The sequence below is a fragment of the Meriones unguiculatus genome, chromosome 4, assembly GCF_030254825.1.
Source record: "Meriones unguiculatus strain TT.TT164.6M chromosome 4, Bangor_MerUng_6.1, whole genome shotgun sequence".
NCBI classification, from domain to species: Eukaryota; Metazoa; Chordata; class Mammalia; order Rodentia; family Muridae; genus Meriones; species Meriones unguiculatus.
In genome coordinates this window covers 100131480-100157974 of record NC_083352.1, presented here as the reverse complement: position 1 = coordinate 100157974, position 26495 = coordinate 100131480, and the positions used below count along the sequence as shown (strand labels likewise).

General features: G+C 41.8%; 1 protein-coding gene across 15 annotated transcripts in view; it reads right to left on the bottom strand.

Annotated features, from left to right (window-relative positions):
* Positions 1 to 26495, bottom strand: part of Ep400 (E1A binding protein p400) — a 105367-nt gene that overhangs the window by 75422 nt on the left and 3450 nt on the right. For 9 of the 15 annotated variants that reach the window (XM_060382626.1, XM_060382624.1, XM_060382628.1 and 6 more), the window contains exons 2-6: positions 17143 to 18512; positions 15566 to 15676; positions 3072 to 3162; positions 1137 to 1244; positions 254 to 636 (exon numbers count right to left, since the gene is read on the bottom strand). In XM_060382626.1, coding sequence (XP_060238609.1) covers positions 254 to 636; positions 1137 to 1244; positions 3072 to 3162; positions 15566 to 15676; positions 17143 to 18477 — 2028 coding nt within the window. In that variant the 5' untranslated portion in view covers positions 18478 to 18512. The remainder of the gene's footprint in view (positions 1 to 253; positions 637 to 1136; positions 1245 to 3071; positions 3163 to 15565; positions 15677 to 17142; positions 18513 to 26495) is intronic. The other 6 variants (XM_021644925.2, XM_021644928.2, XM_021644932.2 and 3 more) reach the window with 3 other exon arrangements.

The window sequence follows — 26495 nt, the reverse complement described above, 5'->3', positions numbered from 1 at the left end:
CTTCCTCCACTAAGAGCAACAATAATAATGGTTTTCTTTTACTTTAATGATTGTTATTACAAAGCCAAATAGAATTAATTTGCAACTGCTACAATAACCAACTGTGCTAAGAGGGCACGTAATGCTGCTTCCAGGAATGTGCAGGTTCAGGAAAACCACCCTACCAAATATCCAGACAGCAAGCCACCTTTGCAGACTGTTTCCTCTTTTCTTCTGCACCTCACTATTAAAACAGCCCATGTCCACAGAGTACCTGGGTCTGGGAGGAAAGCTGAGAAGTCTGCATCTGTGCCTTCCCGGGCAGCGGAACGTGGAGGGCCGGCTGGGCAGGCTGTGAAGAAGCAGGGAGCTGGCTGGGCAGGGGGGCAGGGACAGGGGCATTCAGCTGTTGAGTCTTCACTGGGATTTGGAGCTGAGTTGGAGCCTCCACCATCTGTGACTGCTGCGAAAACTGTAAGTTGGAAGGGAGGGCTGTGGCTGGGACACTGGCGGAGGGCAGCCTTGCAGGGAGCTGTGGTGGGGGGGTATGCAAGCTGGCAGCGTTCTGCACAGGAGGCCCCGTAGAAGGGTCGTACTGCTGTTGGCTCTGCTTCTGTCCAGTGAGCTGTGTGGCCTGAGGAGTTGGGGGCATTCCTCCTGCAAAATAAGAAAACGCCCAAAGCACTGACCTCAGTGCACAGCAGCTTTTACCAAGTGAGTCACAAGGACACACACTGAACATTCTGTCTCTCACATGAGAACTGTTACAGTCAAAACGGGAGTGTCCTAGAATAGACCTAAGGTCAGGATGAGCACACAAAGAAGGAAAAAAATGCACCCAAGTATTGCAAGTTAGTACTAAGCAAAACAAGAATCAAATAAGCACAGGGCTTCTGACAGCAGTAGCAATTAGGAACACAGAAATAAAATCACCGAAAAGCACAATGCGGAGATGTGTGGCTCCCACCAGAATGGCAAGAACCTGTCTCTCAGGACTTTCTCAATATAGAATTGACTGGGGCACAAAGACATACTGCCACGTGGGAAAATTCCACATCCAGTACACTCCCTTGACTACATGGCCCTAATGGATGGCTCCAGGTTCTGGGTACTCCCTCATGCCGAGCTAAGAGCACTGCTCTACTGCTGGGTCTTACCTTGGACTGTCGGCATTAACTGCTGCAGAGGGACTCCTGCATTCACCCCTGGATGCTGGAAAACTACCCCTGGATGACCCACTTCAAGACGAGGTCTCTTAGACTGCTCTAGAATAATTTTCAAGAAAGGTGTTGTTTCATGTAAAAATAAAGCCACAGAAAGTAGTAGGAAAAAAGACATATATAAGTGTTTTTAAATCTTTTTTAAAGGGAAGCCCTTCTATGATATAAGGGGTAAAGCTGATATAGTTTCATTAAAAATTTGCAAGTATAAAGAAAAGCATCATACAAAGGCCAAAGGATAAGCAACAACTAAGAGACACTGCAACACATGATTGGCAGAGGCTCACTTAATCATTCTCAAAGCACTCACAAATAACATGAGAAGTTTCAATGGCCAGGACAGTGGACAGAAAACATCAATAGCTTGCCAAGGACAGAGTCACAAATGGTTAATGAGCAATAAAAGCTCCTATGCCACCTTACTCAGAATCAGACACCCACATCAAAAGAGGAGGTGTGATTTCACCCCTAAGTCAGAACACCGAAGATTACAAGATTAAAATAAGGAAAACAGACAAAATGTGAGAGAACCAGAACTGTCGATAGTGATAGAACTGGACATGGCTGCTAGCAGGCAGTGGCAGCAGTACTACATCTCATTCCTCTGGGACCTGGCAGGCTGTTCCTTCAGATCAGCTACCAGATACGTCAAATGAACATTTCAGACTAAATGTCTCTCTCTGCCCTTTCTTGCAGAAAAAAAATGTAGTGATAACCAGAGAAGAGTAGCAAAGACTGACTGATAAACTCCAACTGTCCAAAGCCATGTGTAGTGGCACAGACCAATAAACCCAAAAGGTTCCCTTAAAGTTCAAGGCCAGACTAAGCTACGTTGAGAGTTGCAGGCCAGTTAGGTCTCATAAGACAGTATGTAAAATAAATAATTATTTTTATTATTAATAGTTCATTCATACAGTGAAACATGTGCCATGGTGCAGACACCAAAAGATAAGATTCAGGTGCAATGACTGGGAAAGTGACCTATTATGGTCTCTCTTTTTTTTTTTTTTTAAATTAACACTGTGGGGGCTGGAGAGATGGCTCAGAGGTTAGCTGCTCTTCCAGAGGTCCTGAGTTCAATTCCCAAAAACCATATGCTAGCTCACAACCATCTATAATGTGATCTGATACCCTCTTCTGGCAAGCAGGTGTACATGAAGATAGAATACTCATATACATAAAAATAAATCTTTAAAAAATAAATAAAGTAACACTGTATTCATGTGTTTAAATCTGATTTTTTTTTTCAGAATAACTCATATGTAAGAAAATTTTGGTATGTACAGAATAACGTCTGTGAGAACCACAAAATACTGACAGTGGTCCCTGCTATCGTTACAGAAGAAGCAGCCATGAAGTCAGAAGTAGCTATGTGTCACCTTCTGAACTACTTGAGCATCCCACATTAAAAAAAAAGTGTGATCACACTATGGGGAAAAGGGAGCTGGTAGTTTAAAAACTGGCTTCCACCAGGCAGTAGTGGCACATGCCTTTAATCCCAGCACTAAGGAGGCAGAGGCAAGCAGATCTCTGTGAATTTAAGGCCAGGCTAGTTTACAAAGCTAGTTCCAGAACAGTCAGGGCTACACAGAGACCCTGTCTCAAAAAAAAAAAAAAAAAACAATAAACAAACAATCACTTCCAAAGGTGGCTAGGCAATGCTACCAGTGAGTCATACCACAATGGTTATTCATGGGACATCAGATGGAATGTACATAATCAACTGATAATTTCTAACTTCGATACAGATTAAAAATTTATACAAATATTTTAGTTGACAATAAACCAAAAAAATTACCTTAAAGTAAAAATTAAGTTTAGAAACATGTGGCAACTAACTTGCCGCTGCACGGTTGGCCATACTGGGCATACCTGTGGGTGGCATCACCTGCTGCCTCTTAAAGGGGTCGGCTTCCGTGGCACTGCCGGCCCCCACCACTAGGCTCCCAGTCAGGGCTTGGTGCTGGAAAAAAATTAAAAGCAATAAGATTCTTATTGTTACAACCATCAGAAGAATAACACTCACTACAACTACCATACCTCTCCCAAACACTGACCTCACTCCGTTCATTAAGGAGGCTTCTACCTACCTACCCAATGTCTTTAAACACACAAGTAATGTACATTTGTTTCAAAAGTACTATAAGATTCTAACTTACCTCTGAAGAGAAAAAAAAGGGCTTGTAAAGACTCGTTACTCTGGTTTTAAATAGAATTTCAAATAATCACCAATTTACAACCTTTGAGAACTAGCATTAATTACTGAATAAAAACGAAAGGGTTGAACTGGGAAACCTTACTTTCAGTTCTGAGGCTGCAGTTTGGTTGACCTAAGATTATACTATTTGGCCCAACTTTACAACAAAAAGTCAGTAACAAAAGGAAAAGTACAGGTACCTTCCTACTGGGGAACAACATGAATAGCCTAATAAACAATAAACTATCCTCAATCTTCAAAATGATGTTCTTTTATTTACCACCAATACACATATATATACACATCTGTACGTGTATAGCTACACATACACATGTGTATACATATGTAAATGAAATGTGTATGCTACTTACATAAGTAAAGTAGAAGAACCTAATCTGTATAAGCTACATGGTTTCAGCAATCTGAATTTGATATTCTGGAAAATGCAGAGCTATGAGGACAGAAGAAGGTCAGTAGTTACAGGAAGTGGATGAGAAGATGAATAGGTATCTTATATGATCATCATGGCAGCCTAAACCTACAAAAAGCATAGAAACAATGGAGTCCCAGCATCTACTGTAAACTCTGGATGACAATAATGCCCATGCAGAATCAGTTAAACAAGTGAACCCCTGTGCCTGATGTCAATGAGCAAGACTATACATGTGATATGTGAAACACAGGAAAAAGAGAATTTAGACAATTTTTGTTCCATATTTCTGTTCTGCTATAAACCCAAAACTGCCCAAAAATAAATAGCCAGACTTAGTGGTACATTTCTTTAACTCCAGTACTCAAGGGGCAGAGGTGGGTGGATCTTTGTGAGTTGAGGCTAGCCTAGTGGACATAATGAGTTGCTGGCCAACCAGGGCTACACTGTGAGGCCCTGTCTCAAAAAAGTTTTTAAAAGATCTTTCAGCTGGGCAGAGAATGGTTGTAATCTCAGCACTCATGAAGCAGAAGTGGAAAGAGCTCTGATTGGGAGACCAGCCATGGATGCATTAAAAAAAAAAAAAAAAAAAAAAGACAAACATGAAAGCTAATTACCTGAAATGCAACTAACATGCCACTTTACAAAAAAAAAAAAAAAAAAAAAAAAAGGAGAATAACTGAATCTTGGTCAGTAAGACTTAAGACTGACCTTTCCATCTGAGCACTGCACCTGCTATCTCAGCAGATCTCTGACAGCAGTCCTGCCAGTAGCTATAGGCTGTTGAATTTCTCACAGGATGTCTTGGGTCATTGGAAGACCAATCTCCTCAGTGGGGCACCTTAGACACCAAAGTTACTAGTGCTAATCAAAAGACTATGCCATGTACACAGCTACTCAACTAAGTGCCTTGAGGCCTACAGAGACAAGGTTTGGCCCCTGCAACCCACACCACAGAGTATGGGCTCACCAGTAACAGGTGGCACAGTGAGCACAGAGGTTGTTCATATTTAACAAGGGAGGAAGAAAGGAGAGAGCAGGAGACAGAAGTGTGTTGGCTGGTCTTCTGTCATCTTGACACAAGCTAGAGTTATCTCAAAGAAGGAAACCTCAAATGAAAAAAAAAAAAGCCTCCATTAAGATCATACTGAAGGCAAAGCCTGTAGGGCATTTTCTTAATTAGTGATTGATGGGGGAGGGCCCAGCCCACTGTAGGTGGGGCCATCCGTGTCATGGTGGTCCTGGAATCTATAAGAAAGCACACTGAGCAAACCATGGGAAACAAGCTGATAAGAAATACCCCTTCATGGTCTCTGCATCAGCTCCTACCTCCACGTTCCAGCCCTGTCTTGAGTTCCTATCCTGACTTCCTTCAGTGTTGCACTACAATGCGGAAGTGTAAGCCAAATAAACTCCTTCCTCTCCATCTTGCTTTTTGGTCACAGTGTTTTGTCACATAAACCCTAACTGAGACAGAAAGGTTGACAAAAAGGGAGAAATGAAAGGAATAATCTGAAAAATCAAAACATCTTAACAGTGGTTTCTCTGTGAATGGGATTACAGACAACTTTTAACTCATGTATGTGTACTTTTCTCAGTTTCCCAAATACTCTGAAACAAACTTATATATCCAAGACAGTTACTCTTCAGTGAAAAAGTAAGTGGCTTGGCATTCAGGAGTGACCAAGCACTCTGTATTAGATGAAACATACTCCAAATATCCTTAAGTTGTGGGTGAAACATCAGAACAATGAAGAGGTAGCAGGTAATACAGGAAGTTCCAGAAAGGAGCCTAGCAAGCTTCCCAAAGTTGGCATGTGGCATGAGGGCAGTCCCCAAGATACACTGTGGAAAGAAGACAGGGAGAGCAGAGACTGCTGGACAAAGGAGACCTGTTACCTCTGCCAAGCTCTAACTGGAAGATGTTAGGAGTCTGGCTGACCATTATCCATAAGGAGAACAGACACCCAGGCAGTTACACAGAGGCCAACATAGGAAACTAAGAGGTTAAGTACCACCTGCCTTACAGGAGAGTAAATTTGCAGCTGGAGCGCAGTAAGCCAGGCACAGTGGGCAACACTAGTAATCCTACTATTCTGGGGACTGCAACTACAAGGTCAGCCTGAACTGCATGAAGAAACTGTCTCTTAAAAAAAAAAAAAAAAAGAAAAGAAAGTTAGCTAGGGAGAAGATGGCTCACATAAGTAATAAATAAAAGTATCATTCAGAGACCCCAGACAACACACCATGAGAAAGAACAGTGGAAGGAATGACAGCCATGTAGCCTACAGAAGATCCAACTCTTGCTGCCTACACAAAAATGCACTCACCTCCTCCTGGAGGAAGCCTTACATCAGCAGGAAACTGCAGCTCCTAAAGCCAAATTTCTCATCAATTTTAAATAAATAATGAAACAGCTAAATGACTGGACCATGGCTTTTCTAAGACTGGTGCTTCTAAGACTAGTCCGCCTTTAATCCCAGCACTTGGGAGGCAGAGGCAGGCAGACCTCTGTGAGTCTGAGACCAGCCTGGTCTACAGAGTGAGTTCCAGGGCAGCCAAGGCTACACTGAGAAACCCTATCTAAAAGACTGGTGCTGTCACTAAAGGTAAAATGGTGTCAAGGAAGAAGAAAGAGGCCTTTCTTAAAGACATATCTGTAAGTGAAAAAGACTCAGTAACCTGTCATCTCTTCAAGTTTTCTAACACCAGGTTTTGGTACAGAAAACACAAATACAAAACCCACCTGAGCCTTCTTTTCAAAAGTATGTCCAGCGGGGCTGGAGAGATGACTCAATGGTTAGGAGCATTTTTTGTTCTTGTAGAGAACAGAGTTTGATTCCCAGCACCTACCTAGTGGCTAAAAAGTTTTTTGTAGCTCCAGTTCCATGGAATCCAACATTGTCTTCTGGTCACTACAGGTACCAGAACAAAGGTGGTACACATACATACATGTAGGTAAAACACTTTAAGTACATAAAATAAAAATCTTAAAAAAAAAAAAAAAAAGCCAGACTTCGTAGCATACATCTTTAAAAATCCCAGCACTTGTGGGGCAGAGTCTATCTACCACTCAAGGCTAGCCAGGTTTACATAGTGAAACCCTGTCCTCCACCTCCACCTCCCTAAAAGGCAGAAGCCTGTAAACTTTCCATTACACACATAAAAACAATTACTTGAGTAGGCCCCTAACACTCGAGGGGAGTCACACCAGAGCTACTGTGCATCAACAGTGCAGGAAGGACTCTCCTCAGCAGCTCTTGGAGGCAGCTGGCCACAGTGAACTCTGGATCTGCACTCTGATTAGCACACACAGCTGCAAACAAAAGCTAGCCTGAAATTCCTTATAAAATGTTTAGTGTAGATATCAGGACAACATATGTGAGAACAAGAAGGCTGGAATATGCAGATATATCCATCAATATTCTTGGCAAAACATAATGTAAAATCTATGGAGCCCTGTTCTGACTCACAAATGCTAGGACAGTAAGAGCACTCCCTGTGGAGACGGAGAGCCCAAACATGAACACCAGCTGAAGGGACTACAGCTCTCATACTGGTGAAGTACGAGATAACATAAAGGAGCAAGTCATGTGGTGGTGCACCTGTATTGCCAGCAGTATGGAAGTAGAGGCAGGAGGACTGCTACAGTTCAAGGGGAGTTGTCCTCTCAGCCACGTGTGCATGTGACTTTAATTAATCATATCATTTAAATGGGTATCAAATATTAAATAACCCATTCCAAGTTTCTACATGTTTAAAATTTTTCATAACACACTGTTAAGAAGGAAAGTGGAGAAAATTACTGCATACCATCTAAAATAGCATTAATAGGGCTGAGGACATGGTTCAATAGCTAAAACACTTAATGTGCAAACCTGAACGGCCTGAGTTTAATCCACATAAAGCTAGATGTAGTGTCCAGCACTTCTATGGTGAGATGGGTGGTAGACAAAGAGCAGTGTTGCACAGCAGACATAGCAGTGCACACCCTTAATCCCAGCACTTGGGAGGCAAAGGCAGGCAGATCTCTGAATTCCTGGCCAGCCTGGTCTACAGAACAAGCTCCAGGATAGCCAGCATTACACAGTGAAAAGTGAAACCCTGTCTCAAAAAAAAAAAAAAAAAAAGTGACTCTCAAAAGCTATCCTCTGACCTACACACACACACACACACACAGAGAGAGAGAGAGAGAATGAATGAATGGTTTTGGGGGTTTTGTTTTGTTTTGTTTTGTTTTTAGGATCAGGCTGGCATGGTGGCTTATGCTTTTAATCCCAGCACTCCTGAGGTAGAGGCAGTCTGAACCCAGTATGGTCTACACAGAAAATTCCAGGCTAGCCAGAGTTACATGGTGATACCCTGTCTCAAACAAAACAAAACAACCAATGATCAAGAACAGTGGGACTATGATCAATGGCTTAAGAAAACTCCAATGTCCTCACTTTTGGAGCTGTGTACTAAGCTTCTCTTCAGACCGTCATGACTGACAGACTTTTCTCTAGTCTATCTACAGAGTTGTTTTCTGATGAGTTTGTTTTTATGGCATAGCCCTCATTCACCCACAGAGCACTCTGGTTGACACTCTGCCTAAATACACATAGCCACTGGCCAATGATGCTGCCAAAGCATTTGGGTTCTTTCCACTTACACACAACACTGCTTAAGGACATCACTACACCTATGTTCTAGTACACACAAAATTCAACAGTTCCTCAGGAGTACATTACTGAGGCAGGGAATGCTCATCACTCATCTTTTCCAGGTGAAACAAAATGTTTCCTCATGCCTAAATCAAGCACACTCCACCAAAAGAGGGTGAAAAAAAAAAAATCACACACACTCACATGAATACCTATCAATCCAATTTTGTCTCTGGTATGTTTAATTGTGACTCTGAATGACTTAGTTTGCACTGAACACATTAGGCATCATTTATTTCATATATTTGTAGGCACACTTAACCTTCCACAGCCCCACTGTTCTTACACAAACAGGCCTCTGTATGACAAATAAATGTACTAACATTACATTTCTCCAAATACTGACAGGGATTCCACACATAAGTTTTTCTTTTTATTTTGGGTTGTTGCTGTTTATTTCTGTAACTCTGGCTTTTCTATGTAGACCATGCTGTCCTTTAACTCAGAGATCTGCCTGCCTCTGCCCCCCAGTGCTGGAATTAAAGGTGTGTCCACTACACCCAGCTGAATTGTCTGAAATTTTCTAATTTAAGATTCATCTTCAGGGGCTGGAGAGATGGCTCAGAGGTTAAGAGCACGGACTGCTCTCTCCAGAGGTCCTGAGTTCAATTCCCAGCACCCACATGGTGGCTCATAACCATCTATAATGAGATCTGGTGCCCTCTTCTGGAGTACAAGCATACATGTACACATAATAAATACATCTTAAAAGAAAAAAAAGATTCATTTGTAAGTTCAGCCTGGTCTACAGAATGAGTTCCGGGACAGCTGGGGCTATACTGAGAAACCCTGTCTAAAAAAAAAAAAAAAAAAAAAAAAATTGGAAAAGAGGGCTGGACAGATGGCTCAGTGGTTGAAAGCACTGACTGCTCTAATAGGCGTCCTGAGTTCAATTTCCAGCAACCACATGGTGGCTCACAACCATCTATAATGGGATCTACTGCCCTCTTCTGGCATGCAGGCATACATGCAAGCACTGTATACATAATAAGTAAATAAATCTTTTTTAAATAAAAAATAAATAAATAAAACCTTTTTTTAATAAAAATGTTTACCTCTAAGATCATGAATTCACAAATAGTAGAATTAGGTTACTGTTCCCCACAAAAATGAACCACGCTCTTTGGCTGATCTCAAGGCTCAATCAAGGAACAAATGGATACAGGGTCTCACTGGGTAGCTCTGCCTGACCTAGAACTCACTGTGTAGACTAAGCTAGCCTCAAATTTTCTTGCCTCTTGATTCCTAAGTGCTGAATTACAGAACTGAACCAGCACAGGTAGCCCAGAAGAGAAATCTTAAATATTTTGTGCCTTGAAGGGGTAGGATACACATCAAAAGTACATTAGAGTCAGCGAGAAGAGGCCTCAGCAGTCAATTACAAATATTCTGAGCATCAAAGTAAATGAGAGCTGTGGGAAGAGGCTGGATAGCTGCTTGGCAAGGAAACTGAGACCTCCAGGTGAAAAACAGCAGACACATCAAATACCATGTGGGTTACATACTGTTAAACCTCAGCAAACTCTTCACACTGAGCAATGTGCTCTCCTGTTATAAAGTACTCTACACTTTAAGGTAAGACAACATTTATTTAGCCTCAAGAGAGATCACAAATCACATGACCAGACACAGAAGCATCACTTGACAAACTTCAATATCCACTGATGAAGGAAATTTCCCCAGCCTGGAAAAAACATACAAACTGATGGCTCCCACCCTCATATTGTAGAGAAGATCTTGAGAACAAGACCGAGTGTCTGGGTTTCCACTGCTATAAAACATTGAAGTCCTACCTGCACGGCACAGCACAGTACGTCAAAGAATAAAGAAAGAGTTAAGACTCAGTGCTAGAGAAATAACAGCTGTTAAAGACACCTACACGGTAGCTCACAAACATATGAACTCCAGTTCCAAGTTATCTGATGCCCTCTTCTGACCTCCGTGGGCACAGTATACACGTGGTATACAAATATACATGTAGGCAAAACACATAAAATAAAAAACAAGTAACTCTAAAAAAGAATTAGAGCCAGGCACAGTGGCACACATCTGTAATCCCAATACTTGGGGAGAGAGAGGCTGGAGGATCTGGGTGAATTTGAGACCAGCCTGGTCTACAAAACTAGTCCAGGACAACCGAGACTACACAGAGAAACCCTGCATTATGGACATAAATAAACATGTTTTTGTTTTGGTTCCAGGTGTGGGATATAGGATTCAGATGGTCCACAGCAGCAAACTATTTGCCTGTGAGGCCTCTGAGAAGAGCTCTTTGCCAGCTGTAGATAATTTAAATCTGAGGACTCTGGAGAGAGAATAAAAGCCAGAACCTAGGGAGTGTAGACAAGAGAAAGAACAATCCTGCTCCTGCTTCTCCTTACTGCTCCTGGTTGCTGTTATGAAAAAAGATCTACTGAAACAAGGATTGGACTGGCTCCAAGGAACTCCACCAGGAAGCAGCTACCTCTCCCACTAACTCTTTCTCTCTCCTACCTGGTGCTGGAGTGTTGGAAAGGATTAGGGTGGAATAGGGAGATAAAGATATAAGAAACATAAATTAAAAAGCTCTTTTAAAAGTACGCCAACAATCCTATCTCAAAATAACAAACAACAAAAAACAAGAATTAGAAAGAGTAAAGCTTTCTATTTGTAAACATGATTCTCTATGCAGAAAACCCCATGGCATCTACAACAAAGCTCCAAAAACAAATGAATAGATTTAGCAAGGATGCAGAATATAGGTTAAAATAGCCATCTGTATTTCTGTTTGCAAAGAAGAGCTAGGAACTGTTTTTAAATACCATTTTGGTATTATTTATAACAACAACAACAACAAATACGCTTAAATACAAATCTAACAAGTTAGCATACATTAGCATGCTGACAATTACAAAGCACAAATCAAGGAAACCAAAGAGTCACATTCAAGAACTGAAATACCACCGGGCGGTGGTGGCACAGGCCTTTAATCCCAGCACTCAGGAGGCAGAAGCAGGCAGATCTTTTTCAGTTCGAGGCCAGCCAGGTCTATGGAGTGAATTCCAGGACAGCCAGGGATACACAAAGAAACCGTGTTTCAAAAAACAAAACAAAACAAAACAAAAAACCAAAAACCTGAAACACCTAAGCCAGGCATGGTAGCACATGCCTTTGTTCCCAGCACACAGGCAGGCAGATTGCTGTGAGTTTGAAAAGTGAGTTCAGGACAGCCAAGGCTATACAGAGAAACCTTGTTTCAAAAACAAAAAAGAACTGATAGTACAGCAGGGTTCCAGTTCTCCACAAACCTGTTTTAACAGATGCAATGCAATCCCCAGCAGAACATCAAGTCTATTCTGAAACCTATAGGAAAAGAAAATACAAGAACAAAAAAACAAAACAGCAAAGAAAATAGAACGAAGGTGAGACCTTTATGGTACTAGAGCCAGTGAGATGGCTGAGTGGATAAAGGTGCATATAGCCAAGCCTGATGACCAAGACAGGACCACCTAAACTCAGTCTTCAGGAAGGAAAAACAGACTCTTAGAAGTAATTCTCTGACATCCACTTGTGTACCATGTTATGCACATACCGGATCACAAACATACATACACAGAGAGAGAAAGAGTGAGAGAGCACCCAACCAAGACCAGACACTAGCACAAACATCCATTTACATAAACTGACACCCACAAACATCTATCACACCACACAGAATTTCAATGAAAAGGATAACAGGCCTAAATTTCAAATTATTGTACTTCCAGGAAATCCCTGTAACCTTGGATTGAGCAAAATTGTTAGGAATGGTATCAGAAGAACAGTTCATTACTTCTCAGACTTTTCATTGAGATCAAGTACAAGCACAACCCATTTTTTAAAAATGTTAAAGCCGGGTGTAGTGGTGCAGGCCTTTAATTCCAGCACTCAGGGAGCCAGAGGCAGGTGATGGCTATGAGTTCAAGGACAGCCTCCAGGACAGTGAAGGCTACACAGAGAAACCCTGACTCAGAAAACAAAAACAACAGAAAAAATGTTAAGTTAGACTTCATCAAATTTTTAAATACTTGCTCTACAAACAATAGTCAAGAAAAAAAATTTTCAACTGGCATAGTACTGTTGTACCAAAAATTTGGTATCTGTATCACACAAAAAACTTCTAAATTCAACAACCTAAAAAAGAAATGAGTAAGATTCAAACATTTCACCAAAAAGACATGCCAATAAACACAAGCAGGAAAGATGCTCAAGATCATCAGCCTGTCTCATACCTGCCACTAACTGGAAATGGGTCTATAGCTATAATGAAGTGGGGAATGGGAAACAGGTCTCTCACAATACTGCTGAGAACAGGAAAAAAAAAAGTCAAGCCCTCTTCTATAAAGTTGAGCATATACTCCACATAGGGCTTAATAATAAGACTCTGGCTCCCAGGTAATTCATGGAAATGAAGTGAACACCCAAGTACAGACAAAATGCTATCTGTAAAGTTACAGTAGTTTGTGAACCCCTAAAACATAAATACTCAACTACCCGTCAAAAGACGAAAACTGCTTCCTGAGAACACCAGAACAGTCCAACTAGTAGAAATGTAATGAGGCTGGAGAGGCTTAATGGTTTTGCAGAAAACATGGGTTTGATTCCCAGTACCTGAATAGTGGCTTACAACCGCTTACGTCAAGTAACAGAAGATCTGATGTCCTCTTCTGGTTTCCACAGACACTAGGCACACACATGGTACACACACATACATTCAGGCAAAGCTCTAATACATATAAGACAAATCTAAAAAATATTTTAAACATACCATATTCTCCATGCTGAGAATGGGGAATGACTACTAAGAAGGAAAACAGCAAAGGCAACCTAGGTAAGTTAGTTGCCTTCCTTCTCAGAATGGGTTAAACCATCTCAGTTTACAAACTGTGGCTTTTGTTTCAGTAACTTATGAAGACAGCATAGACATGATGGAGAAAAATTAGGTTCTTTCCAAGTTTGGCAAAACTAAACAAACCTATTTCCCTTCACTAATTTCTGCTATATAATGACAAGTTACAGACTCAAGTATCAGGAAGAAGTAACAGTATTCATCAATCAGAAGAAACCACAAGCTTACCAGAAAGGTGCTCCATGAGTCCACTATACCCAACACTGGAGAACTCGCAACCTTACAAGCTGGAGAGCATTCAGCAGAGGACAGGAAAGGTCAGACCATGCATAGAGTGCATGGGAAACTGTTTAGTGGACAAGAATAAACTTTTTAAAAGGTGTTGGGAGTACACAACTCTTTGGATTGTCAACATTCACAAAACTACAGACCAAAGAAATGTGAATACTACTGAATGTTAAGTAAACAAAGCCAAAGAGGTACTTAAAATGTCATGTGACTCACTGATTAAAATGGGTATCTATACATGAATGAATGTAACAACAGAAGTGGCTAGCTAATAAATGCAGAAGGAATATGGAAAATAGAAACCTTAGTTTGGAGGTGGTGTGGTGGGAAGCAGGGAGAAGGAAGAGGGTCTAAGGGTCTTCTTGGGCTACATAGAGAATTTGAGACCAGGTCACTTGAGACACTGTTTTAGTGATTCACAACTATAAACCCACCAGAACTTAGAGGAAAGATGGGAGAACTACTGTAAGTTTGTGGTCTGCCTGAGCTACAGAAAAAGCTCCAACTCAACCTTGGGTAGAGTAAAACTGCCTCAAAAAGTTAAGAAGGGAAAGGAGGAAAGAAGAGAGACAGGGAGAGAATCCACTGTGGGTCTTTATAGTAGTAACAGATTCAGAGCAACTCATCAATATGTGTTTGAAATAGTGACTAAAAGATTATTAAGTCTGAAGGACATTTACACAATTTATATCCTCTTTTGCAAAAGGAAAATTAATGTCCACTGAACAGGCCTGGAAGACCCCACCTCAGATGCTTCAAGTTAACATCACCAGGGACTAGGCAATACCACAGCCTGAGGACATAATACACTGAGATAGACATACTGTCATTTCTGTGACATTCCTCTAAAAACTACATGACTTAAAACATGATATTAGGGCATGTCAGACAATCCCATACAACAGAACATTCCACAATATGTTGTCTGCATGCTTCAGAAACAACCATCACAAAAGAGGAGAAGGCCAGAAAGGCATGACAAGTGAAGAATACGGATATACTGGACCATGTCCAGGGCTAGGGAGAAAAAAAACAACTGCAAAGGACTTCTGCAGGACCAGAGGTGGAATCTGAATCTCAACTGCTAGGCACATAGAAGCACCAGGTTACTGTGGCATTTCCTGACTTGGATGACCTACCTTTATCTACTAGTTGAAGCATTAGGGATAAGCACAATACCATATGGCACTGCATAATCATGAGAATGAAATGCAAATGGGCAAAAGCTAACAGCAACTAATCAGAAAAGGGAGAGGGGCTTCCTGTATGACTGTATGTATGACTACAGACACTTTTGTATTTGAAGTTATATTAAAATTAAAAGCAAAAACAAAAAGTATCACCAAGGACAAAACTGCTTTTGGAAGCCAGCACACACAATCTCGAAAGCTCCTAGAATTTACCATGCGTGTGAATCCCAGCTTCATGAATCTAAGAAATCTCAGTCCTGGGGTAATATAGGTGATTCACACCAATATTTCCTCCAGCTAAGGAAAATACCTACTATGTCTTTTCACTTGTTCTGTTTTGCACTGTTTTCAAAATACAGGTAAAAGACACGAGAAACAACAAACATTAAACACAGTACACAGGAACCCTAAGCATACAATAACAGAACGTTGAATATTAGCGGACATGCACACTACAAGCTACCACCACATTGCAGGTCACAGAAAACAATGCAGTAAGGTCTGTGTTGTCATTCACTCATGCAACTGAATTTTTAGAACTGTATATGCAGAAAGACTTTTATTGTTCAAAATAAGGAATGGGCTCTGGAAAAAAAAAATGCCAAAGAGCAAATAGTAAATTGAAGGTTAAAATATCTGGATGAAAGAAACGTTTGGGATGAGACTACAATTTAGAACCATCAAAAAGTACCTGAAACGGTTGCTGCTGGGATGAAAAAGCAGCAGAAACATTTGGCGGAAGCTGGGTTGCTATAGCAACGGGAGTCCCAGTCTGCCCATCCTTGCCTGTCACAACCTTTACCTGAGAGAAATATTTTGAGAAAAAAAGGTAACAATTTTTAAGACTGCTCAAAATTATTAGAACTTCACTGCTGACAGCTCACTAGTTTAGGTGCTTAAAAATGGAATGTTTTTGCATCAAATCCTATAAAGGGACACTGAGCTGACTGGTAAGTTCATAGCATAACAATCTAACAGCTGCCAATCTTCAGAACTCCAGTGTAGATCATAGGCAACATTTTAGATGCTGCAACTTCCAACTGTAAAATGGGAGTGGCAGATACTCAGGTATCAGTGTCCCACAGCTGGCTTCTTGAAAGATCTGCACAGCTATAACATTCTGTGCCTACTACATGGGTCACACAGCAAAGCTGGCTTTAGCAGAAGCTGTGAGAGGTTGTGTGTTTCTTCACAAGTGCAGATAAGGAGGATCAGTTTACAGACAACATTGGTAACAGACACAAAGAGAACTCAATTCCACTGTTCCACGGCACTAGTGGTGATCCTCAAAATCATTGACACCTTTTGAATAACAAAAATGGCCTAGCCTAGGTCCAGTGTTGAAGAAGACACAGATGGCCAAGCCACACAGATACATCCACAGATGCTAGTAAGGACCCTGGAACAAAGGCAAACTTGCTCACCAAAAGCAGGTCTCATTGCCAAAGGGCTGACAGCAGTTTAAATTATTTTAGCTTTATCATAAAACAAAATAAGCTACACCAACATAGTAAACACTACACAAGACAAAGGCACAAAAGACAGTGCATCACAGTACAGGTCGCTAAGACCCCAGCATACCTCAGAAAACTTCAGAACTGCTGTGCTGTTGGTGGGAGTTACTGTGCAGCACTCTAGGAACCCAAAAAGCAGCTTCTGTTTTAAGTATTACTCCATAGGTGTTTGCAAAGTGTGAGCTTAAAATATGATCTCACATCTAAGACTACATCTAAAACCTCAAAAAAAAAATTCTTAGTTATTTGACACTCCACTCTGTACTTTAACTGTGAACATCCCACACAAAATACAACTAGTGACTTAGATCGCTCATTTAAAAACCTTGTTTTTATGGACAGGCCTACATAAACATACATGTAGTGAAACCAGAAAGCCAGGGAAGAGGAACTATGCTTCACTGCACTGGGAGAGCCTTCCCTGTGGGTTGCCAGAGGACTGGCAACAGTGTCTTGTTGGCCAAGAGCCACATACACAAAGGGGAGAAGCCTAGACAGCACTGACTGAACTTTCTGCCCAGGATGGGTTCTGGTTCTTGTTGACAACACCTGGCTCTGAGAAAGCATCAGTCACAAGACAGTCCTTCATCTTCCTCCCCAGACAGCTATACTGAACAGCTTATTCCTTTACATGAAGGAAGGAAAACACACACTTTACTCCTCTTTAGATCCAGTGACACCCAAACTCTCCTGTTGCACACCATCTATTTTGCTTTATATAGCCCTTCTAGATTACTGAACTGCTGTTTCTTACCTCATCGTTGATAACTTCAGATTTTTCTTCTTCCTCTTCCTCTTCCTCCTCCTCCTCTTCAATGTCCAAATCATTCTGCCTAAGATATGCTTGTAAAGGGGCATAGTGCTTCTTTTTAAAAGCCAAAAAATCCATCATGTTCCCCTGAAGATGTTGCAAGAAGAACAGTTCTATCAGGTATTCCTTGAAGACTTCCTTAAGTGCCTCCATTTCCTTGTAGTGGTAGTCCAGGCACTGCTTCCTCATCTGTGCCATCTCCTGGGAGGCTGGGGGAATTTCCTCCAACTTCTTGGGAGCCTTCTTCATTCCTGAGCTTCCCATAGATGTGAGAGGCACATTGGAAAGGCCTGGAGGCATGGTGGTTCTAGAAGGGCTGGTGGGTGGCGGTGGGGATGTCATCCCAAATGCTGAGGGGCCCCCAACGCCAGGGAGCAGCACACCTGGTGTCCTCTCAAACCCCAGAGATCTGTTCAGTGGCTGCCCCTGAAGCACCTGCTGCTGTTGCTGTATCAACTGGCCCTGAATAATGCTGCTGATCTGGGGTGGCAGGCTGGCCGTAGTAATGTGGTTTGGGCTGGCCAGAGGTTGCAGTCCAGTGCCTCCTGCAGCTGCAGGGCTCTGAGGACCTAGATGGTGGATGGTTCCTCCCGACTGTGCATGAGGTTGGGAGAGTCTCCGCTCTCTGACGGTGATGGGAGCTCCTGAATGCTGGAGTTGAACCTGGGCTCCCTGGGCCATCTGAGTCAGACCTGGTGCCTCCTGAAATACAAAGTGACCACCACTTGATGGGCTCAAGCTGATCTGCCTCACAAGCACACTGGCATCCACAAAGCCTCCAGTGGGGCTGCTGCTGCAGATGCCCAGCCCAGGGCCTGGGGCGCCTGCACGCACATTCTGCAGGGTTTGCCCTGGCCCAGGGCTAGGCTGTGTGGGGCTTTGAGTCTGGACCTGCTGCGACAATGGAGAAGTGACTTGAATGTATGATGGAGAACCATGCTCAAAACGCCTCTGCTGTGCACCAAACTGAAAACCTGGAGAGGTAGGGTTGGGCAGTGGCAGAGGGGCCAGTGTGATCTGCTGGTTTCCTCCCACGACTGGGCCAACATTCTGTAGTGTGATGTTCACATTCTGCCCGGCCACAGGACTTCTGCTCATCAGCTGCTGTATCTGATACCCAGGGGACTGGGGTGCAGATGGGCTGGCTGATGGAGCGAAAGGCGCTGCAGGAGATGGGGGTAGGTTGGGATGGGCTGGCTGCTCCTCTTCACTCCCAGTGAAGGACCTAGACCTCTGCAGCTGATGCTGGACATTCTGAGGACCACTGCCATGGTGCATTATCACCTCCCTTTTCTATCCAATGTAATGTTCCCCTAAAAAATCAAAATTAAAATCAACACAATCATTTGATTACCACTTACTTCAATTACAACTTAGTTGCACTGAAAAGATACTTGAATGTTATGTTCATCTGATTTGCACAAAAGCACTTCTTATTACTTACATCAAAGAACAGGCGGCCACTTACATGTAACCCGTAACTCCCGTCCCCATCACCTTTTCCCCCCATCCAAGATTCCAAAGAAAAGAAGACCAAGGGAAGAAGATGTCCTCACCTCTGCCATCACATAGGCCAAGAAGCTGGTAAATCCCATTAAAAAAGAACTAGGAACTAAGAACTATGGCACTACATAACACATTCAACCCAAAGGGGCAGTGGCTACTTTGTCAATGGCCCTGTGACATCTGCCACAGTGTCAAAGAACACCCATCACCACCACAAGTGGCTTAAGGTGCCTCTTAGGATTCACTAGTTTAGTTTAGCCAGGCTTTGTATGCCAAACAGCTACATCTATCTGCCTCTCAAGAACAGAGTAGTTAACTGTTGACCTAAAGAACACTGCTGGCAGAGTACGTTCCCGCTAAGAAACCAGCAGTCCCTTCAAGCACAGATCAACACTGTTATCTCCTTGGTTGGGAGAGTTCAACTGGTGATGTCCATATATGACATGGCTCCCAATGAATGGCAGTCTTCCTGTCAACCATGTATAGCAACAAAGGGGTCCCCTACAGTATAACCAAAAGGAAGGCCAAGCTGAGATGGTTACAGACAGGGATGTATCATCAAGCCAGGAGTGGTGGCACACACCAGTAACCCCAGCTCTCCAGAAGCTGAAGCAGGAGTTTTGCTACAAGTTCAAAGCCATACAGTGACTACAGAGTAAACCTGCATCTCAAAAAAGAAATGAGGTGAGGGGGATGAATATATAGGGGGAGATTTGGGCCACACAGTACAATCAGAACAAGCTCTGGTTCCTGCAATAGTTTGACTATGCAAAGTTCACCAATAAGGGCCTTAGTCCCCAGCTGGTGGCACAATTAGAGGTACTGAAAACCTGAAGATGGGGCCTAGATGGAGTAAGTAGGTCACTCATATGGTTTGAGGTTATGTGCTTTTGTTTTGTTTACTTTCAAGACAGTGTTTTCCTGTGTCGCTGACTCTCCTGGAAATCACTGGTAGACCAGGTTGGTCTCAAACTCAGAGATCTGCCTGCCTTTGTCTGTCTCCTGACTGCTGGAATTAAAGGTGCAAGGGTGTTCCTCAGTTCCTTCCTGCCTTATTTATTCATCCGCTCCCGATGGCCAATGAAGTAAGCACCTTTGCTTCTCCACACCCTCCCTGCTACTCTGTTTCACCACCACCAGAAACAATGGACTCATGAAATCATGGACTGAACCTCTGAAACATGAGCCAAAAATCAATCTTTCCATTTGTAAGTTAATTTTTTTCAGAGCAACGAAAAGCTAATTAATAAAAGTTTCTGGTTTTTTAAATAATTATTATGGGGGAATTGGCACAAAAACAGAAAAGCATATGCAAAGTATATGAGAATAGATTATCTCCTTAGAAAAATTCCAGAATGTCAAGGCAACAAAACAAAGGAGCAGAAAAAAAACTCCTCCACATACAGGAATTCATAATCTGGACGTGGTACCCATGTTCATGACCACAGCCATCGGGAAGCCAGGGCTAATGGGCTGCAAATGCAATGACAGTGCCCCAGCCCTAGACACAAGGTCAAATAGAACAAGTCACAAAACCAGGGGAAAGAAGTGGCGATAAAAAGTTATAAAAACACATTGAGAAAAATTCATCAAAAAGTATGTATCAAATAATTAAGTGTTTTTATCAGCTAACACTAAATGTAAAAGACATAAAATAAAAATCCAGAAAAGTATTACTCCCTGAAGTGAATTCAATTTTGTAACCCCCAAAATAATAAACTTGTAGCTAAAGCAATAGCAGGATTTTGAAAGGATTTCAGGCTATGAAGATAGCTTAGTAGGTAAAGTGCTTATTAAACAAACAAGAGGACCTGAGTTTCAATTCCCAGGCCCCATGTAAAAGCAGGACACAGTAAAGCATGTCTGTAATCCCCAGGCTCCTACACTGAAATAGGAAAACTGAGACAGGAGAATGTCTAGATCACAAGTCACCTAGCCTGGTATACACAGGTCTTAAGAGCCCATACCTCAAAGTGAAAGGCACAAACAAACACTAGAGCTTGTCCTCTGACCTCCACACCAGCATCCTTACTCAAACAAACATATACAAGAGAACACACACATCATACACACACACAAATAAGAAAACACATATAATTTTAAAATGTTAAATACCAAGAGTAGATACTCCTTTAATCCCAGCACTCAAAGGCAGGTGGATCTCTGTGAATTTAAAACTTGCCTGGCTACAGAGCAAGTTCCAAGCCATCTAGATATACATAATGAGCCTGTCTTAAAAATGAACAGATAAGAATTTGCCAGGTAGTAGTGACACACTTTTAATCCCAGCACTCAAGAGGCAGAAGCAGGAGGATCTCTATGAGGTTGACGTCAGCCTGGTCTACAGAATGAATGCCAGCACAACCAGGGCTACACAAACAGAAACCCTGTCTTGAAAACAAAACAGAATAAAAATGTTAAAAGCAGGGGCTGGAGAGACTGCACAGCAGTTCAGAACACTGGCTGCTTTTCCAGGGAACCAGAGCTCAATTCCCAGCATCCACATGGCAGATCACCAACTGTCTGTAATTCAGGTTCCAGGGGATCCAGCAGCCTCACATACACATACATCAGTGCACATAAAATAAAAATTTTAAAAAAAACCTCTAAAATAGGAGCTAGAGATACAGCTAGGTAGTAGGAACATTTGTCTACCTTGCATAAGGCCCTGGAAGCGGGCATCTCATAAAGGACATGAGTACAGTACAAAGGGCTACCACCAGCACCACAAAATACACTTGTAAAAGACAGCAGAAACACTGATCAAGAGAAAAATTAAACATCTGCTTAACAACTTAGAAGAGAATGTCCAATCTTACCACTAAGAAACCCAAGAAACACTAAAACAGGCTGCAGCAAGCCCTACACCACACAAGCAGCAAACCACTAGACACACTGTAGCAAGGGTCTGGGAAGCAAGGTGGGATGACAGATTTCAAATGCTCCTCAACCATAAAACACCATGGGAATGAACTCACAGAGCAATACCAAAGTGAAAAGGGCTTGGATAACCTATACCTTCAATGGAGTGACTCTTATTTCTAGAATCTGTCCTAAGAAAATTAACCTATCAATTTAAAAAATTTTGCTTAAAAATTTGACCCACAGAAATCAAGATACGGCTTAATGGTTAAGAGCAGTGGTTGTCCTCCAGAGGACCAAAGCCTGACTCCCAGCATCTACATGGTGGCTCACAACTATCTGTAATTACAGTTCCAAGAAATCTGGTGTCCTTTTCTGGCCTCCTCCAGCACCATTCATGGGCATGGTACAAAGACATACATATAAACAAAAGAGCCATACATATGAAATAAAAATAAATCTTTAAAAAAATATATAACCCCACAGATGGTTAACAGGTAAATCTATCAGCTTGGCAACCTGAGTTCAATTCCCAGGAATCACATGGCAGAAGGAGAGAACTGACTCCCACAAGTCACTATCACACAACACACAAACACACACACACTTTTTTTTAAATAATGGTTATCACATAATAAAGGTAAAACATGTAACCAAAAACAATGTCCAAGTTCTAAATAAAGAATATATAAATAAAATGGGAAAATATACCACAAAGACTGAAGATACCCAGAGCCCACATAAAAGTCAAGCAGGTGGGGCAGGAGAAATGGATCAGCGGTTGAGAGAATTTGTTGCTTTTGCAGAGGACCTGGGTACAATTCCTAGCTCCTAACATGGTATCTTACAACAGTCTCTAATTTGTGTGTGGATTTGTGTGTGTGTATGTGTGTGTGTTTGTGTGTAGTTGCTGTAGTTGCTGTTGTTTTCTTTTTCAAGACAGGGTTTCTCTGTGTAGCCTTAGCTATCCAGAACCTCACTCTGTAGACCAGGCTGGACTGGAACTGAGACTCACCTGCTTCTGCCTCCCAAGAGCTGGTATTAAAGGCATGCGCCACCACCGCCTTGCAGTTTCTAATTTTAATTCCAGAGATTTTACACCCTCTCTCTCCTCTGCAGGCACTGCACAAACATAATATATAAACATACATGGAAAGAAAAAACATATATACACATTTAAAACAAATGTCAGGCAGGTGGTGTGGCAGCCTCCTGTAATCCCAGCACTTAGAAGGCATCAAAACAGGGAATCCCTAGAACAGGATGGCTAGCTGTTAGCTGTTAGCTCCAGGTTCAGTAACAGACCGTGCATATGAGGAAAACATCAAACATCAACTCTAAGCCTTCACATGAACACATGTACCACCAATAGCATGCTAGACCAGTCTTGGCTACATAGCAAGTTCTAGGCCAGCCTAAGCTATGTAGTAAGATATCTCAAAAAACAAAAACAAAAACAAAAACATATATATGTGTGTGTATATATATAAAATACAATTAACCATCAACTATAATGTAAAGAAGCCACTCATCTAAACATGCTTCCCAAGGGGCTGGAGAGGTGGTTCCATGGTTGAGAGCACTGGCTGCTCTTCCAGAGGGCACAGTTTTCATTTCCAGTACATGTGACATGGCAGGTCACAATTGTCTCTCACTCAAGTCCAAAGAAATCTGACACTCTCTTCTGGCCTCCTCAGATACATACATATGAGTGGTGCACAGACATACATACAGGCAAAACAGCTATACATTAAAAAAAAATTTAATTGAAGATTTTTTTTTTTTTTTTAGGATTTATTTATTTATTGTGTATACAGTGTTCTGCCTCCATTTATGCCAGAAGAGGGCACCAGATCTCATTATAGAAGGTTGTGAAAGCCACCATGATGTGGTTGCTGGGAATTGAACTCAGGACCTTTGGAAGAGCAGCCAGTGCTCTTAACCTCTGAGCCATCTCCCAGCCCCTAACTGAAGACTTTTTAAATATTTATTTTATGTGTATAAGTGCTCTACCTGCATGCCAGAAGAGGGTATAAAATCAGATCCCAATACAGATGGTTGTAAGCCACCATGTAGTTGCTAGGAATTGAACTCAGGACCACTAAAAGAGTAGACAGTGTTCTTAACCACTGAACCATCTCTCCAGAACCATAAAAAAAAATTTTTTTAATGAAAAAGTGCTTTCCAGAATAAGGTACAGATACTCCAAAAGACTCCACCAACAGCAAAATGTAAAACTGCCCAAGCTCCCTGTTTTCTGATCCACCGAGATGTAAATAAGCCACACTGCAACATCTTATGACTACCTAAACTGTCAGCCAAAAATAAACTTATCTCTTAACCTTGAGCTATTTGTCAAGTATTGTATTACAACAAGAAAAGTAACAAATACAGAAAACTAACACCAAGGAGTCTTTGAGGTTATTATCTGACAAAGTGATTCATAGATCTTTGGAACTGGGTACAGCAGAAGAGAAAAGGTTTGGAGAGGTAAGTTAAAGAAGCCCTACCCTGTTGTGTTAGCAGCTCTTAATGGAACAATCTTATGGCAGTGTGGAAGAACAAACCGCCAACAGAAATGTAGACAGTAAAGACTACACTCATGAGGCTTTAGGTGAGAACAAAGTCTGTCAGAACTGGACTAGATTTTTCTGGCAAAGAAACTAACTGTTCTTCCATGTCCTAAAATGTTGAGGCTGACTTCAAAGTAAGAGACTAATTAATTTGGCAGAAAAAATTTCAAAACACTGTGAACAGTACAGTAAGGCTACGGCTGGCTGCCATTTGTCAAGTTTACAGTGGGGTTGGTGAGGAGAGAATGAGCACACTTGAAAGTTACAGACAGGACAGCAGTGTTGCTACACCTGCTAAAGAGACTACTGCCAGGAAGAAAAGTCACACTGAAGCCAAAAGAAAGGTGCCCTGAAGGCAAGACTTTATCATCCTGAGCTGGAGAGATAGCCCAGTGATTAAGAGTTTGTACTGCTCTCACAGGACCAAGTTTGATTCCCAGCATCCACAACTGTAGTAACTCTAGTTCTATGGTAAATGTGATGTCTCTGACCTCCACAGGCACCTACACACACACACAACTTTAAAATAAAAATAAATCCTAAGATAAATAAAATAAAGACTTCATTAAAGGTTCCACGGTATAAAAATACAAACTTAATAGAAAATCTCTCCTTTTCCCCCTTCGGTTTTTCAAGACAGGGTTTCTCTGTATAGCCTGACTGTCCTGGAATTCATTTTGTAGACCAGAATTTACAGAGATCCACCTGCTTTCTGCTGGGATTAAAGGCGTGTGCCACCACTGAGAGTAATAAATCCAGAAACAGTGGCACATATCTATAATCTAAACACTTGGGGCAAAGGCAGAAAGAAGTACTACAAACTGGAGGTTAGCTTGGTCCATATAGGGAGTTCCATACAGTTAGGGTCAAATAGCAAGACTACTTCTAAAAACAGAGAGAGAGAGACTCACTGAAGAACCTAATCAGAGCCTGTAACCACAGGCACATAGTAGTTTTATCTCAAGCAGGTAGCACCACTTGGCATCACCCATGGTTTTGCAGGCATGCAGAAGTAAGGTGAGAGTTAAGGGTCACAGCAGCTTGATCCAAGGTTCCAGAAAAAAAAGTAGACAAGAAAAAGAAATGTGTAGCATGCAGGATCTAATTCACGTTAAGAACCTGGCATTTGTTCAGGAAGCTGTGCAGGGGAAGCCTAAGCTGCAAAAGCAACTCTAGGAAGATGGAGATGCCCAGAATGTGGGACATTATCCAGGAAAAGCTACAGGCACCTTCAAATGGGTTGGCCCAAGAAAGAGTCTGCAAGTGCTGTAAGGCTGACCAAGGCTGTTGAAGCCCACATGGTACCACAAGCCCAGATGCTTGAGGTGAAGCCACAGGTTTGTTATTTGCCCAGCTGAGCTTCAGTCTTCTTTAGTCTGGTCTTTCTTAGGTATCTTCCTATTCCTCCATTTTAGAACAGCAATGTTTACTCTGTGTATATTGAAAGTAACATTTTTGTTTGTTTTAGCAAGGGTTCACAGCTATGATTTTGCCTTATGTCTCAAAACACTCTGAACTTTTAAACACTACTGGGATGGTTAAGACCATGGGGATTTATACAGTTGGAGTGAATGAATATATCCTGCATTATGAAATGTCCTAAGTCTATGGGGCCAACGGCAGAGTGTTATGGTTTGAATATTAAAATGTCTTGGGACTGAACAGATAGCTCAGTGGTTAAGAGTAATGGCTGTTCTTCCAGAAGACCTAGGTTCAAATCTCAGCACCCACATAGCAACTGACAACCATCTGTAGCTCCAATTCCAGGGGATCTGGCACCTTCATATACATGCAGGCAAAAGAGCAATGCACATAAAACAAATAAATCTTTTAAAAAATAAATAAAAAAAAATAGTGTCTTCCCCACCCATGAACATTTGGTCTCCAACTGGTGGCACTACTTTAGGAGGTTTTGGAATCTTCAGGAGACACTACCTAGACTGCTAGTGGATCTTGAACTCAGTACCTCCACTTTCTAATTACAGCCCAAGTTTTCTGCTACTTGACCCACTGAGATACAACGTACCCCATGTGCTCCAACCACCACAAACCAAGTCCTTCCAGTCAACCATGAACATATTTCCTAGACTGTGAATCAAGATCAAATTCTCTCATTACTTCTGATATTTCCTCACAGTAACCACAAAACAACTAGTGTACTGTGTAATGGCTTATTTCACTTTACATACTGTCTCTAATCCCACCCAATCTGTGGTTAATGACTCAACTTCATTCTCTTTGTAACTGAATCCTCCATTGTGTGTGTGTGTGCATAGACATCACACTCTTTCCCACTTATTCCCAAATAGGCACCTGGGCTAACTCTGTATCTTGGCTGTTACAAACAGTACTGAA